The 16327-nt window shown below is 31.4% G+C and overlaps 5 protein-coding genes and 1 non-coding gene across 6 annotated transcripts; 2 read left to right on the forward strand and 4 right to left on the reverse strand.

The window, feature by feature from the left end:
- Positions 1-690: 690 nt before the first annotated feature.
- Positions 691-2093, forward strand: BX663DRAFT_442725 (ribosome biogenesis protein Nop53/GLTSCR2; the record flags this gene model as incomplete). Its single annotated transcript, XM_051523531.1, has 4 exons — positions 691-827; positions 950-1014; positions 1082-1321; positions 1384-2093. 4 exons carry the CDS (start codon positions 691-693, stop codon positions 2091-2093), a joined length of 1152 nt encoding a protein of 383 aa, XP_051378634.1.
- A 280-nt stretch (positions 2094-2373) lies between these two features.
- Positions 2374-3570, reverse strand: BX663DRAFT_533268 (putative phosphatase regulatory subunit-domain-containing protein; the record flags this gene model as incomplete). The annotated part of the gene is made up of 1 exon (XM_051530515.1): positions 2374-3570. The coding sequence occupies one exon, from the start codon at positions 3568-3570 to the stop codon at positions 2374-2376; it is 1197 nt and encodes a 398-aa protein (XP_051378635.1).
- A 284-nt stretch (positions 3571-3854) lies between these two features.
- BX663DRAFT_524257 (uncharacterized protein) lies at positions 3855-4994 on the reverse strand (the record flags this gene model as incomplete). Its single annotated transcript, XM_051529616.1, has 5 exons — positions 4810-4994; positions 4656-4750; positions 4539-4586; positions 4401-4470; positions 3855-4344 (listed from the first exon to the last, which is right to left on the reverse strand). Coding segments are annotated over exons 1-5 (584 nt in total), but the record flags the coding sequence as incomplete, so codon positions are not given.
- A 456-nt stretch (positions 4995-5450) lies between these two features.
- Positions 5451-6270, reverse strand: BX663DRAFT_442688 (uncharacterized protein; the record flags this gene model as incomplete). The annotated part of the gene is made up of 4 exons (XM_051523528.1): positions 5451-5731; positions 5800-5938; positions 5998-6076; positions 6149-6270. Coding segments are annotated over 4 exons (621 nt in total), but the record flags the coding sequence as incomplete, so codon positions are not given.
- An 834-nt stretch (positions 6271-7104) lies between these two features.
- On the reverse strand, positions 7105-7175 carry BX663DRAFT_t128. Its single transcript has one exon. It is a non-coding gene; the product is annotated as a tRNA-Gly (tRNA).
- Positions 7176-8365: 1190 nt separating this feature from the next.
- Positions 8366-15446, forward strand: BX663DRAFT_524268 (AAA domain-containing protein). Its single transcript, XM_051529617.1, has 16 exons — positions 8366-8524; positions 8592-8698; positions 8767-8789; positions 8867-8885; positions 8946-9031; positions 9090-9394; positions 9473-13106; positions 13185-13407; positions 13490-13738; positions 13813-13856; positions 13940-14006; positions 14101-14237; positions 14327-14446; positions 14516-14883; positions 14964-15033; positions 15090-15446. The coding sequence occupies exons 1-16, from the start codon at positions 8413-8415 to the stop codon at positions 15190-15192; spliced, it is 5667 nt and encodes a 1888-aa protein (XP_051378638.1). The 5' UTR covers positions 8366-8412; the 3' UTR covers positions 15193-15446.
- Positions 15447-16327: the final 881 nt, after the last annotated feature.

Raw genomic sequence — 16327 nt, forward strand, 5'->3', positions numbered from 1 at the left:
AATGAGTTCACATTTGTGGATGGGCGCATTATTCACAATCAATCATCATACAACGACTCATACTCTACTGTTTAACTGATAAATTCCAAGTAATGCTCCATTTGTGGGGGAGGGGAGAGAGAGGCTCCTATCATTTATATTTTTAAAAGACTTGCTCCCTTCCTTAACTTTTTTTTTCTTTCTTTCTTCAAAATTGTCTCGAATTCCTTTGACAGTAGGTTCACCATATCTCTTCTCACAAATAATGCCCATCATTGAGTTAGTTTTTAGTACAGCTCCTACTACAGTTTTAGCTAGCTTTTTCCACGGAGAGGACAATTAAAAAAAATAAAAATAAAAATAAATAAATAAATAAATAAATAAAAACCTTCTTAAACTTAATATATCGTTCATGAATTACACAATTCAATACACAAATGAAAAAGTTATATCTATCTCTTATACAAACCTCAAGTTCTTTCAAAATATTAAAGTAACCTTCACTTTTTTTTTTTTTGATCTCAAAAGGGGATACCCAATAAGATGAATATGTTAATTTTAAATTATTAGAGTAGTAAAGTGGATAGATGTGACTGTAGTTGTGACAAGTTTTGAACCGAAAGTTTATTTTATTATAAAAAAAAAAAAAAAAAAAAAGGCTTTTCTCCCTCTCTTATTGTGAAGCTAGCACCTTACAAAGAAAAATCAAAAATGGCTAGTGATATTGCACAAATACAAAAAAAGAAAACCCAGCCTAGTCGTAAAGGTAAAAAGGCTTGGCGTAAGAATGTAGATATAACTGATGTCGAAGAAGCACAAGAAGAATTACGATCTATTGAAAGAGTGATGTAAGTTTTTTTTTTTTTTTTTTTTTTCTAGAAATGGGGGAGGTGGAGAAAAAGAATCATGATTGATTAATCAAAGAAAAGAGAAAATAACCAAGTTTGAATAAAACTCATATTTATTACAGTGGACATACTGAAGAATTAAAAGATGAAGAACTTTTCACAATTGATGTTGCTGGTGATCACCATGGTATTTATTATTATTATTATAGATCTTTCAAAGATGTACAATTTTTTTTTAACATTGTTGATTTTAGTGAAACGTAAGCTTGCAAAAGATAAACCACTTCGAGTGGATGAAATATTAGCACAAAGATCAGCTGTACCTGCTATCAAGTCAAAAAATGCTTTCCAAAAGCCCGAGATGACGGATGATGTCTTTTCAAAACATGAATCTAAACTGTTGAAGCGTAAAATTGAAAATAATGCACCTCTTGTCCCTAAAAAGAAAAACAAAAAGACCCTGAATGTGAAATCATATGATTTATGGGATGATGGTATGAGTCTTTTTTTTTTTTTGTTAGATTATAATCATGTTAATTTAACTTATTTGAATTAGAGCCAAAGAGAGAAGAAGCAGCAAATGACTTTTTGCCTATAGAAGAAAAAATAAAGGCGCCCAAGACGATGTTAAAGAAACCTAGTGCCTTAGAACATGTACCTGCTATTCATACACCAGAAGGAGGACAGTCTTATAACCCAACTTTAGAAGATCATCAAAGATTACTTGCCAAGGCAGTTGAAGTAGAAGAACGTAAAGCAGAGATTTTGAAGAAATTACAAGAACAATTATCTTATCGTGAAGAATTAAAACTATTGGCTGATGAGTTGGCTCATTCAGAAATTACAGCAGATGGTAAAATAGTTACGACTGAAGCAGTAGAAGAAGAAGAAGAAGAAGAAAGTGATAAAGAAGAGAATGATGAATCAAGAGAAAGAAAAAAGAAAAAGAAAGGAGAACGCAAGACACGTCAAGAACGTCATAAATCACATCGTCTAGCCACAGAAGAATTACAAAAGAAACAAAGATTACAAGAGCGTGCTATTCGTCGACAGATCCACATGCTTCGTGATATCGAAAAGGAGCTTTCAGAACGAATTGAAGAATTAAATGAGATTGCAGAAAAGAGAGGTGAACGTAAAATAGAAGAAGAAAAGAAAGGTTTAAAGAAGATAGGTAAATACACTGTACCGGAATTACCTGTGGACGTTCAATTGACAGATGAATTATGTGAGACACTTCGACAATTAAAGGTAAATTTCATATAAGAAGTAGATTCCCTTGTATTTGTTTATTCTAATTGAATCTATATAAATATATAGCCTGAAGGAAATATATTCCGTGAACGATTTATTAGTATACAACAACGTAATATTATTGAACCTAGAGTACCCGTTAAGCCAGGTAGAAAATATAAGCTCAAAGAATATGAAAGAAGAAGTTATAAGAACTTTGATCGAGATGAAGAAATTAAAAAGAAGAGAAAAAATAAATAAAAATGCTAAACTTTTTTTATTATTTAAAAAATGAAATAAAAAATGAAGATATTTAAATGTTAATAGACATGGGAGATCTACTTGGACTTGTAGAATAAAAGCAATACTTATTTACAAGTTCCATATAAGATTGAGAATTTAAATCAGCAAGAGAAGGAGAAGTAGAAGTAGTCGTAGTCGTAGTCGTAGTTAAGGGTGAATGACAAGAGAAAGGATTACTTGTAGGAATAGATGCAGGCTTTATGACGGTATTATTATATCTTGAGGTAGTTAAAGGAGAAGGTGATAAAATAGGTATAGTAGTAGATGATTGACTACTTTGTTGAAAAGATTGACTAAAATCGTATCTTGATTTTAATAATTTATAATTATTATCTTCAGTAGTAAACTCGTTATTTTTCTTTTTTAATTTTCTATTGATCTTTAATTCATAATTTCTTCCATCGTTATTGTCCCAGAATTCTTCAGAACCCACTTTATAATTGACAGCGAAATAAAGCGTAGTAGTCGTAGTAGTAGTAGCTGTAGCTGTAGTAGTAGTAGTAGTAGTAGTAGCTGTTGTTGTTGTGTTATTAGGAATGTCAATATCAAAAGTAAAGATATCATAAGCTTTATGACTTTCATAAAAGATGGCTTCTTTATTATGAGTTGTCTTCCAGAAATCAAAACTATATCGAATCGTCACTCGCTTTTGATAACTTAGATTACGAACAGATATTTTACCAGTAATTGAATTTTGATGATCTAATTTAATCAAATTTTTATCAACTCTTATCACTTTATTCTTTCGATCAATAATATCAGCAAGTCGAGTAGGCCAATTTGCAAATACTAAAGATGTTTCAAATCGTTCCTCGTCTTCTTCTTCATCATCGTCACTCTCATCACTTTCATTTGCCCAAAATATACTCTTTCTTCTAACAGATAATGGAGTTTGAGCCTTTCTAAATAAACAAATATCCTCCAGATTTTTATTATTAAAATGAACAGATTTGATACCCGTTGTAGGTGAACAAGGAGCAGAAGCAGATCTTGGAGTCTTTAAAGATGATTTTAATAAAGGGGATGAATGTAAATGAAATGATTTTTGTTGTTGTTCATTGCTTGTTGTAAGTATTAAATCATCTTTTGGTAAAGATAAAGCATGAGCCACTAATTGACAAGTGTATTCATTCGGCTGTTCTAAAGTAGGATTCTCTATTGATGTTCTTTTCTTTAATGTAACACGTTTTTTATTAGTATGAATCATCCTAATAATAAAGAAAAGAAGAAGAGAGTAAAAGGGAAAGAGCAAGTGAGAGAGAGAGTGATTTATATATGCAACATAATATACTGTTGTCGTCCTTTCCCCCTCCTCCCCCCAACAACAACAACAAATAAATGTCCCTTTTTATATTACAATACATCATCTTCTTATCATGAATTAAAAGTCATTTTTGATTGGTGTAACTATATTATATCTAACTCTATTCTATCATGAATAAAAATTGACATGTATATGTTTATGAATATGTATATGTGTATATAATAAGCTTTTTTTTCTTTTTCCTTTTTTTTTTTTCCTTTTTTCTTTATTCTCTTTTTTAGATTATATTACATTAATGGGGTTAGTAGTGATATGGATAGTGATAATAAAGTTTTCTTTTATTGTTTGCATCTTTATAAACAAGAAGTATGTTTGTTGTAGGATAATAAACTCAGTTACAAATAGGTTACAATTACAAATTCCCACAGATTTTTTTTTTTTTTAAAAGAAGGAAGTTGAGGGTGGTTGCTGTTGTCGTGGTTGGTTAAAAGGAGAAGAAGAGGTTAGTCCTTGTTGGATACCTGTCATTTGAGGTTGTTGATATCCTGTCATTGAAGGCTGCTGCTGATAACCTGTCATTTGTGCTTGAAGTAATTTTTGTTCTTGCATCATTTCTAATAGACTTTTTTGTCCTTGTCTACTTGTCTCTGTTGTATTTGTATTTGTATTCACATTGGCTTGTCCAAATGGATTACGACTTACTTGTTGTCCAAATGACTATACAATATTATGATTTCATTTCTCTATATTATAAACAAAACTTTATAACTTACTTGAGAAAATGAACTTGTATCATGACTCGTTTGTTGTTGAGGAAGTAAAGTGCTTGCAAATCCTGTACCACTAATTATATAAAATTTAAGTTTCTATGTAAATATCATTTTTTTTTTTTTTTTTGTAATCAATCTTACAAAGGAATACGTAAATTTCCAGTGTTACCAAAGGTGTCCATTCCATCACTGTTTAAAGATGAATATGAATGATGTCATTATTATAAAATCATGTTTATATATTACTACAAAGCTTACTCTCTATTTTGAAGCATATTATTTAATTTTGAATAATGTGAATTATCTGTCATATTAGATACAGCAGAAGGTGAAGATGATGATGTCTGCATGATCTACAATAAATAAATGAATAAATAAATGATTCTATTAGGTAATCATGATAACATAATACCTGAGGAGTAGTATTTGGTGTACCACTGAAAAGAGGATTATTTTGTGTTTGTTGTCCAAATGGATTTCCTGTAAACTGAGTTTGGAATGGTGCACCTGTCATTTGTGCTTGAAGGTTAAAATGATTAAAAGTAGTTTGTTGTTGATATGGATTATTAAATGGTTGTTGTATAGGCTCAGCAAAGGACATGCCAGTAGGTTGAGGCCATTGTTGTGGCTGTGGTTGTTGCTGTGTCTGTTGTTGTATAGGCCCTGCAAATGACATATGACTGGATTGAGGCCATTGTTGTTGTTGTTGTTGTTGTATAGGCTCAGCAAAGGACATGCCAGTCGGTTGAGGCCATTGTTGTTTACCATAAGGATTAAGGGAAGAATCAAAGTTTTGTTGAGTTGGAAAAGATTGAAAACTAATGTTTATTGAATACTTTTTTGTTTACATTTATTTATTCTCTTACCTTTGTCCATTACTTGTACCAAATAAATTATTCTGATTTTCTCGTTCTAATGCTTCTCTTTTCTTTCTTTCTTGTTCTTTTGCTTCTTGTTCACTTTCTCTTAAAGCTCTTTGTAATTCTTCGTCAGTTCTATTTCAAATAATAATAACATAGTCAGTCTTGCTTTTTTTTTTTTCATCATCTCCATTTACCCTTCTCCTCTCTTTTTGGCTTCTTGTTCAGCCATACGTTTACTCTCTTCGATCGCTTTCTTTAAATCTTTATCTTCATCCATATAACCTGGATTACGATAAACTGAACTTTCTTCCCCTCCAGAACCATTGTTTCGACTACCTCCCCACATCATATCATTCATATAATCTCCTACACCTGCCATTCTCTCTTGCATTTGATGACGAGAACGACGTTCTTCTTTTAAGCGTTGTTCATCCATTAAAAGACTTGTAATATCTTTTGCCTTTTGACGAACTAGGGGGAAAAAATGTATATTAAATCTAATCTATACACACACACATTTTTTTTTTTTATATTTTTACCATTAAATCCAACATCTTTTCCATTATCATCTACATGTTGAAATTCTTTTAAAGTCCTTATAACATATATATTTTCTTTTGCGTAGAGTACAACATTTTCTGAACCAACATGTAAGCAATAATCCAAGACAAGTAATGCCTATTATCATTTTTATTAGCTGAATCGCCTTTTTAACCCCCCATTAAAATCATACTTACTTTAAACACATGTCTCCAGTTTTTGCCTTTATCGTTTAATCTTCTATCAAGCATATCCATAATTTCAATAAAATCTTGTCTAATCATAAATAATATTAACAAGTGACAATAAATATATATAATAACCACACATTTATACTTGTATACTTACTCATTATATGTTAATTGAGCAATCTCGTTCATCAAAGTTCCACTTGGTCCCCAAGCATCATTAGATGTAGCTTCTCTTACTTTGATTTGAACATCAGAAAACCCTTTAGCATAGTTTTTACTAAAATATTAATTTACACATATTAATAACAATATTTTCTTTTTTTCTTTCTCTTTTTATTCCCCCCCCCTTCAAATTCTATATTTTTTATAATGCAATAATTTCACCAATGCTCATTAAATGTAAACTCTCCATTCAAAATAATAAAAAAAAAGAATACTTACATGCTTCTTACAACACCTTTTCCTGCCATATTATATTAAACTATAAAAGTAGGAGGGGGGAAGAATAAAATAAAATAAAAATAAAATAAAGAGAGAGAAAAAAAAAAAAAAAGTTTCAAAAAATAATTTATTTTTATCAATGCGTCATTTTCTTTTTTTTTTTTTTTTTTTTTATTATTTATTTATTTATTTTTTTCTTTTTTAAAAATAAAAATAAAAATAAAAATATTATGCTAAATAGAATATACACAACGACAACTTGTTTTATTTACATCTTCTTTTCTTTTTGAATAAAATGAAAATCACTATAAAATAGGATTATATGGCATAACAGATCTGCAGTAATCGTTTAAATCTACTATTATTATTTTAGTATCTTGTTTTTGTGTAACAAACAGAAGAAATTAAAGATAACTTTAAGGTTTATGATCATAGTTGTTTTCTTATGCATGATTATAGCGGCATGGTCTATTTTGACGTATTATTATAATAAACAGCATGTACTATCTTTTCAGAATAATAATATAGGTTTCATTTTATTTATAATATTAACAAAGAATATAATTGGTGTTGTAAGGAAAAAAAAAAAAATAAATAGAATTGCTTGCATAAAATATATTTACTGTACAAATATCCAACAATAAAATAAAAAAAAGAAAAAAATTAAAAAGATGCGTCCTCGGGGAATCGAACCCCGGCCTTCACCTTGGAAGGGTGAAATTCTACCATTAAACTAAGAACGCATTTGTTGAAAGAAATTTTTTATAAAATATAGAATCATTTCCTGATATTAAAATCACGTGATCAAACCAATAGAATTTCTTATCTGTATTTCAATATTGTTTGATCTTATATATAAAAGATAATGAAGAAAGAAAGCATCCTTCGTCTTGGTCTATTATTGTTCGGTAACTTGTAGAAAAAAACAATTCTTCTTGTAGTAGTAAACTTCGTTAAAATAGTTATTATCTTTGATGGTCAGTTAGTATGATAATAAAATAATAAGAGAAAGAGAGCTAGAATTAGTTTTATAACTATCTTTGTGTTGTCAGCATCTGATTATTGTTATTGAAAATATAGCACAAACAAAACTTTTTCTTTTTTTTTTAATAGATCATTTATTTTTCGCTGGAATAGTATAGAGTATTAAGGTCGTTGTTGCAAAAAAAAAAAAAAAAAAAAAAAATACAATTAGCGGTGTCAAAAAAAAAAAAATCATGATTTACAGTTACAAAGCTCAAGCACAGGAAGAACATATCTAATGTAAAACTCATTAGTTCAATTTTTTGTCCTGCTGAGAGTCATACCACGTTAGATATCAAAGGAAAGTCAATGAGAGAGGCACAGACAATGTGACATATACCCTCCTATTACTTTTTTGGGAAAAGCCAGTGATGTGGTTTATTTATTCTTATTTGAGAGAGAACAAATTATTTAATTTCATTTACGCATATAATAAAGTATGTATTCATATGTCATATTTTTTTTTTGTAATAAGCTCATCAATGTATGTAATAACAAAACTCTTTTTCTGGTTGATTTCTGTTTTTTTTTCCTTTATTTAAAAGAAATTCAATATAAAGTGCTTTATATTTTCGACTTTTAATAAGAAAAAAAAAAGTTCTTGTATTTGTTATGATTTCGTCATTTAAACTGTAGACTAGGAAATGAATAAAATCATTCAATTGGATAAATCTTAATTTTATGATGATTTATTACTTGTTTTTTTTTAAAGCCCATTTCATCATTTAAATTAGGATAATGTACATTAATAAAATGTAATTGTTAGATTATAAAACGATTATACTTTATTTTAATATGATTTTTTTACATAATCACAAAAGATTTTCAGGACAAAATTAAAATCATCTGAAATTTAAGTTAAAATAAGATGACTAATAGTATTCTTTTATGCTGATTTAAATGAATTTTATTTTTCTCTGTCTTCCCCACACTTTTATTTAAAGACATTTCAATCTAATGACTTCAAATTACAAACAAGCAAAAAGACGGTTAAAACAACTTGGTGCTATCTTGGACCCCTCAAAAGCTGGTTGGTCTGATTCAGAAGATGAAGGATTAGTTCAAGAAGGTGATTTAACTTTTTTTTTTTCTTGATTTCCAAAGTAATAGATACAGAGTTCTAAATATATACATAGCTAATATAAAGTCTGTACGTATCGGAGACGTTGTTATGCCTATTTACCCTGCCGAAAACCCAGAGTTAGTACCCCAAGTAGAAGGCCCTTTTTATGATGATGCTCAAGTAATATGATTCTTATAATTCATGATAATAAATATTTACTTTTTTTTTTTTTTTTTTAATTCAATTAGGATATTTTGCGGCATTTAAGATGGTATTCACATTAATTATACGTATAGTTGCAAATACATTAATACGATTTTTTATATTGTTTTTATTTATTTATTCTAGGATTATGCAAAAGGATAAGGCAAATCCATGAAAGAAATAGCGCTTACAAGTATAATAATAATAACATAAAATTTTATAGTTGGGTCAAGATATTTTCTTATTAGGTCCTCCTGGACCTTTGCGTCGTAATCTTGTAATGAAATATGCAGAGATGACACAAAGAGAGTAAAATAAAGAATACAATACAGTTTGATTCATTTATTAATATATATATATATATTAGAATAGAGTATGTTGCATTATCTAAAGATGTGACAGATGCTGATTTAAAGCAGAGAAGAGAGCTTCAAAACAGTACATCATTCTATGTAGATCAAGCTGCCGTAAGAGCTGCTATCTACGGCCGTATTTTAGTATTAGATGGTATCGAAAAAGCTGAGCGCAATGTATTACCAATTCTTAACAATTTACTAGAAAATCGTGAAATGTCATTAGAAGATGGTCGTTTCTTAACTACAAAAGAACTAGCGAATACATCAAATACTAAATTTGAGAAAGTCAGTCCTCGATTTTTAGTATTTGCGTTAGGTAAATCTGACTTTTTAGAAATTAAGAATAATAAAATTTATACATCTATACGTATATATAAATACATATATTTATAAGGTTTACCTGTACCGCCTTATGTTGGTTATCCTCTTGATCCTCCCCTTCGATCACGATTCCAAAGTAGAAATATTAAGGCTCCTGAATTTAAATCACAAGTGAATCAAATGCTTAGTTTGATTAATAATAATGAGAAAGTATCCCAAGAATTAATTGAACGTTTAATTTCTATTAGTTTAGTCTTGGGTGTACAAAATGATAACCATGGAATTCAAGTTCCTGAGTTTCCAATGACCATTGAGAGCTTAGCTCCATTGTTATCCTTAGTTCCTCATATTCATCCACGTTTTCTCGTTGATATCTTGTACCCTTATCCACTTTTACCTACCTGTGATTTAGAGCAATTAAGCGTGATTGAATCCGCTTATAGAAGATTTAATGTAAAGTCAGCTGTAGTGGAAGCAACTGTAGAGGCACGCCAGACGTCTTCTGGCTATTCACTTGCTAGTCTAGATCCAATTATTAGCAATTCAAATAAGTCTGTTGATGCTCATAAAGCGATTGCGATATGTGCATCTGACCAACACGATACAGTTGAATTACCTATCTATTGTGGTCCCTCAGCTTTTAGTCCTGCAGAATACTTTATTGAAACTCCTTATCATCGAGACATCTTTTCTGCCATGGTGCTAGTTCATGCTGGCGGTAAAGATATCTGCTTAATCGGTACACAGAAAGGTGTAGGTAAATCTGCTCTCGTCAGGCATTTTGCTCGTAATTTAGGTTATACAATTGATTATATTCCACTTTATCGTGATATGTCCTCTCGAGATTTACTTCAACGTAGATCGACTACCCCTACTGGTGATACCGTCTGGGAGAATTCACTTTTAGTAGAGGCTGCTATTCATGGTCATCTTGCTGTTTTAGACGGTATCGAAGCTCTTTCTTATGGTACTCTGAATACACTTCAACGACTCTGTTCTGAACGTGAGACACAATTACCAGACGGTACTCGTTTTGTGAGTAGCAAACGTTATGCTCAGTTAATGTCCCAACAACCACGTGAAAGCTTGGAGACCAAAAGAATTTTCCCTATCCATCCTTCTTTCCGTATCGTCGCATTGGCAAGAGCAGGTCTGAGTGGACAGATGGATACAAAGGCTGGTTCCTGGTTAACAGCAGAGATTTTATCTATGTTTCATTTCATCGTTGTTGACACACTTCCATCCCATGAAGAGCAAGAAGTCTTGACTGCTCTCTCTCCTGGCGTTGATGAAAGGAAACTTCAACAATTGTTAACCTTTTCTAGACGTCTTCGTCGCGACAAAGATGAAACGATACGTCTCTTGTCAAGCGCTCTCTCAACACGTCAGCTCATTCGTATCTGTCGTCGCTTATCTTATTTTGAAAATGAAAGTTTATATGCCTCTATTCAAAAGGCAGCCTTATCACGCTTTATGCCCACTGTTGCGCGTGAAGCCCTTGAGACGGTTATGATCGCTAATGGTATTTATCCACCATCTAAAAAGAAGTCCTCTGACAATACTCCACCACCAGTAGTAGAAGAGATTGAAGTTTTACCCTCTAGGCAGTCGCCTGAGCAGATTCGAATTGGTAATGTCATTCAGCCTGTATTTAAAGGTGGTGACCCCATGCTAATCCCTCATGTTGTCTTTCATGAGAACCCTGCTCATACTGAAATCCTAAAGGAGATGCTTAAAGACTATCAATTAGGTGATCATTTATTGTTGATTGGCAACCAAGGTGTCGGTAAAAACAAATTAGCAGATTATTTTTTACAGTTACTCCAATTACCTCGAGAATATATTCAATTACATCGGGACAGTACTGTTCAAACTTTAACGACTACGCCTGCTATTGTTAATGGTGTCTTAACCTATCAGGACTCTGCTCTCATTAAAGCTGTTCGTGAGGGTACCATATTGGTTGTAGATGAAGCTGATAAAGCCCCCACGTATGTTACGGCAGTTCTTAAAAGTTTGGTTGAGGATGGACAAATGGTTCTCGGAGATGGTCGACGTATTATTTCGAAAGAAACGGATTTACAAGAAGGGGGAGCTCATATCCTGGTTCATCCTAATTTCCGTATGATTGTCTTAGCCAATCGACCTGGCTACCCCTTTTTAGGCAACGATTTCTACCGTGAGATTGGTGATGTCTTTAGCTGTCATGCTGTAGATAACCCTGATATGTTATCTGAAATGTTTTTATTACGCAAATATGGCCCTCATGTCTCTAAGGACTTGCTTATGAAATTATCGAGTGCCTTTACTGATTTACGTAAACTAACAGATGAGGGCTTGATCTCATACCCTTATTCAACTCGTGAATTAGTCAATGTCGTTCTTCATATTGAAAATTATCCAGAGGAAGGTATATCAAAGATTTTGCAAAATGTGTTTGACTTTGATCAATATGATCAAGCCTCCAAGGAGCTCGTCATCGAGATCTTTGAGAGACACGGTATTCCGGTAGGTCTTGAATCCGATTTTTCTATGCAATTGGGTGATGTTATTTCATTAGGAGAGCCTGTTCTGTCCGAACAATGGACCCGTGCACCTCCATCTGCAGCGGAAGGGTATGTGGCGACAAAGGTAATAAGTGAGCCCATTGCTATTCGTGGAAGTTGGGATATAGAGGTTGGAAAGAGAGGGAAGGACCTCGAAAGGAAAGAAGGAAGATCTACAGTATTCTCTGAAGAGCTTTATTCCTTCCATATTCCTACTCGTGGTGAAGCACTTGATATTGCTACTGTGGATGATGGGACACTCTTTGTCGTTACCACAAACCCTGTCACCCTTCATCGAATTGACCCTAATCATAAACATGTAGATAGTTTGGATCTTTATGAATATTTTCCTCTTCAAAGAGCACCTCCTAGACTTCGTATCTCTATCATACGTGCCGCACAAACAGGCATGGTAAAATATGTTGTCCTTCATAATCCTACTAATAATGAGCTCCTTTGCTGTGACTTTAAGAAGAGGAAGGTTATCTCTGTCGTTATTCGTGGTCTTGAACCTGTCAGTTCAATCATGTGTAATAATTTGAGTTCAACGGGTATCTTGATCTTTTACCAACAGGACCAATCTGTCGTAACCGTAATTGATTTTAATACATCAGAGCAACATACCTTAAGTTTCCCTCATCGTATCAATCAACTTTATGTCCTTGAGCATCACTTTTGGATTGCTCGTGGTAGTCGTGGTGATCAACTGCTATATGCTATCTTACCTAAAAGTCATAGTACAAATACAATAGTCGGGTTACCTAATGTCATGGAACCTATTCAAGTCTTGAGACAGAATGGTCAGTCCACGATAAATGAGTTTATTCATATCTTTGAGAAGGAGTTTATGCCTGGTGCTAAAATAGCACAAACTACACGTCTTGATACTTATGCTTCTATCCTTGAAGGATGCTCTCTTTCTGAATTCACTGATAATACAGGTGGTATAGTCAATGTGTTATCGTATCTTAAAAAGCAACATAGTGATGAACAAATAGCATCGATAATAAAGGGTTCTACACTGTATCTGGAAAAGACACAGCAGTTAGCTATCATTCAACCTCCTACAGATGGTCGTGCAGAAGGTTCTTTAGATTTATTAAATCCTCAATTAAATCAAATCTGGCGTATTAAGATACCCCTTTCAGTAATAGGTTCTATGTAAAGTATATACATACATACATACATACATATATATACTCATATATATTCATATAAATTCATATTTTCTTTTGTTAGGAACACTCCTTTTTTACCTGGGAATAATTCATTCCAAGTGGAACGATTTGTAGCTACCATGTGCGAACTTTCAAATGGTAATCTTGTCACTATGGATAATGCAGGCACAGTTCGAGTTTGGCAAGTAAGTTCAAATGAGATCTACCAGGCTGCAAAGACTTGGAAACAGATGGTTGGTGTTGATCAAAAGGTTCTATCCGTTATTTATGAAACCGATAAAGATGTAAAGTTTATTGTTATTATTATCTTTTTGAACAAAAAAAAAAAGAAAAGAAAAGAAAAGACTTAAATTGGTTTCTATTTAGAAAAATAATATAGATTTTGATGAGGAAAATCAAAAAATAGTTGGAAAACAAAGTGATAATGCAGACACTCAATGTCAAAATAATGCTAACGGACAAGGATCAGGAGGGAGCTCCGGGATGGGCGATGGAGATGGTGGTTCTTCAGGATCTGGTTCTGGAGGAGGTGGTGGAATGAATGGATCTGGTAATAATATGAATGAAGAAGGTCGTCAAGAAGCATCATTTGAAGATATTGATAATATCAAATTGGTAATGATATATACATATATATATATATATATATATATATATATATATATTAAATTGTATATTCTTAAATTTAGAAAACGGCTGGTGATGAACCCGAAGTAATTAGCCGTGCTCAAAGGTAATATATGAATATGTATATATTTATATGTATATATTAGTAAAGTATACTCTTACCTCCTTTTTTTTTTTTACTGTTTATAGAGAAATGCATGAACAGGCTATGGAAAAGAAATTATCTAAACTTCAAATGACTCAAGCAGATTTCCATGTAAGCTTGTTTATTCAATTATCTATTTAGGTATCATAATGTATTTATCTATATATGTATATCTATATATGTATATATACGTTGACTCTTCTAGCAATATAATCAATTTATGGAAAATATTCGTCGTGAAGTTCGTGAATTAAGAGTTATTTTAGAAAGTGTCGAAGCAAAAAAGCATGAAAGAATTTGGCTTAAAAACCAGGCCTCTGGTGATTTGGATGATACAAAAATGTAAGTGAGAGGGTAATAGTTATATTTATATTAAACTACTAAAAAAAAAAAACCTTTATTTCTTTCTTGTCAACTATAATTATTAACAGTGTTGAAGGTCTTACTGGTGAAAGAGATATCTATAAAAAGAGAGGAGAAGATGAACCTGAACTTGGTCTTTTCCAAGATAAACCCAAGAGGATGAATTTTGTATTCGATTTATCTGCAAGGTACCTTTTTTTTTTTTCTTCAATTAATATAATTTACTTTATTGTAATCATGATCATTATTATTACTAGTATGTTTCGTTTTAATACTCATGATCGTCGCTTGGAACGATCCATGGAGGTCGCGCTTATGTTAATGGAATCCTTCCGTGGATTTGAGCATAAATTTGCATACAAAATTATAGGCCATAGTGGAGATGGAGCAAATATCGAGTTTGTTACGCCTGGTAAATATCCCAAAACAGAAAAGGAGGCATTTGAGATTATCAGTAAAATGAAAGCACATTCACAATATTGTTTGAGTGGCGATAATACTCTTGGAGCTGCTGCACATTCCATAAAAGAAATAGTAGTGGAAGAAGCGGATGATTATTTTGTAGTTGTTTTGTCGGATGCTAATATAGCGCAATATAATATTCATCCAAATGATATTGCTAGAAGTGAGTTTACTAATATAAAAAAAGAAGGGGCTCCCTTTAATATATATGTATACATTTATTTATTTCAATATATTATATAGTTTTGAAATCTGATGATAGAGTAACTGCACAAATGATATTTATTGGTAGCATCCAAAATCAAGCAGAACAGTAAATATATTATATTGATTATCATAAAATAAATTATCTAACGTAGTTATATATAGGTTAAAAAAGGCTTTAGGAAATCATGCGCATATTTGCACAGAGAACAAAGAATTACCAAAAATCATAAAATCGCTTTTCCTTGCTTCTATGGTGAAAGGATAACAAAACTCGTGATAAATGTATTTGTAATAGATCCTAAATAGATTTTTTTATAGCATATACAGATTGAGTGCTTTTTTTTCTTTTACATATTAAATAATGCAACCTATTACATTATGTGATACTTTTGGAATAATAATAATAATAATAATAACGACATTATTTGGTTACCAATTAAAAGCGTAGATTTAGAGTTACTTTCACAATAATGTATTTTGGTACACAGTGATGACATATTTTGTCTGTGATAGCACAGCAATAAAAGTGCATCTGCCTTCATCAGTTATATAATAAGAAAAATAAAACATAGAGTAACTTTAAAGTTCAACATATATAAAATCAAAGAAGGAGTGGGGGGAAAAAAAAAAGGGGGGGAGTAGAGAGTAGGAAGAAGTGGAATCATACGATAATAGGTTAATTGACAAATGCTGCATCCTATTTTTTTCGGGCCGAAAACACACAAAAATAAAGTATCGCGGCTTTACGAAAACATATGCATAATGACTTCTTGATTTGACCAACAATTTTGTATACATGTTTTCAATTTTATTCGAATCTAAGGAATAATGAAATGTGTAATATACTAAAAAAAAAAAAAAAAAAAAAAAATACTCGACTTGGCTAAATGTATATTTATATCCATAACTCGAAAATGCAAATCACTAACCAAGTGATAAAAACGTGGCATTTTGAATATTAGGAGATTACAAAGTAGGATGGCGATAATATATGTATATTAAGGAGAATGAAGAGATGTTTCAACTATGAATTATATACAAAAAATTAGTATATGATTATTGAGTAGATCTTCTTATAAAGACTAAATAGTGTTCTATTATATATTTCTTGTACTCATATTGAACCCTTTATAAATATAAACTAGGATATATATTTTTATATAAAGAACCCTTAACTATATTATTGAAATTATGCAAAATAAACACTTTGACTTTATTTATGTAAATATAATAGTATTCTTGGCTTATTACTGTGCTATGTAATGAATCAAGATCTAATTTTACATGTTATGCATGTTTATATATAAGGTAAACTATTTTCTATTAAAAAAAAAAAGAAAATTACGCATGCATATTAAGTGGCAAAATCCAATTTTATCTTTCATCCTTTTCGGTTAAAC

This window comes from Cokeromyces recurvatus, assembly GCF_025118155.1.
Source record: "Cokeromyces recurvatus strain NRRL 2243 chromosome Unknown BX663scaffold_38, whole genome shotgun sequence".
NCBI lineage: Eukaryota > Fungi > Mucoromycota > Mucoromycetes > Mucorales > Mucoraceae > Cokeromyces > Cokeromyces recurvatus.

Excerpts from the sequence above, each read along its gene's own strand:
- BX663DRAFT_524268 (XM_051529617.1), top strand. The coding sequence starts at position 8,413 with ATGACTTCAAATTACAAACAAGCAAAAAGACGGTTAAAACAACTTGGT. Across the intron at positions 9,395-9,472 it reads ATTTTTAGTATTTGCGTTAG|GTTTACCTGTACCGCCTTAT; the intron begins GTAAATCTGACT and ends TATATTTATAAG. Across the intron at positions 14,447-14,515 it reads GTATTCGATTTATCTGCAAG|TATGTTTCGTTTTAATACTC; the intron begins GTACCTTTTTTT and ends TATTATTACTAG.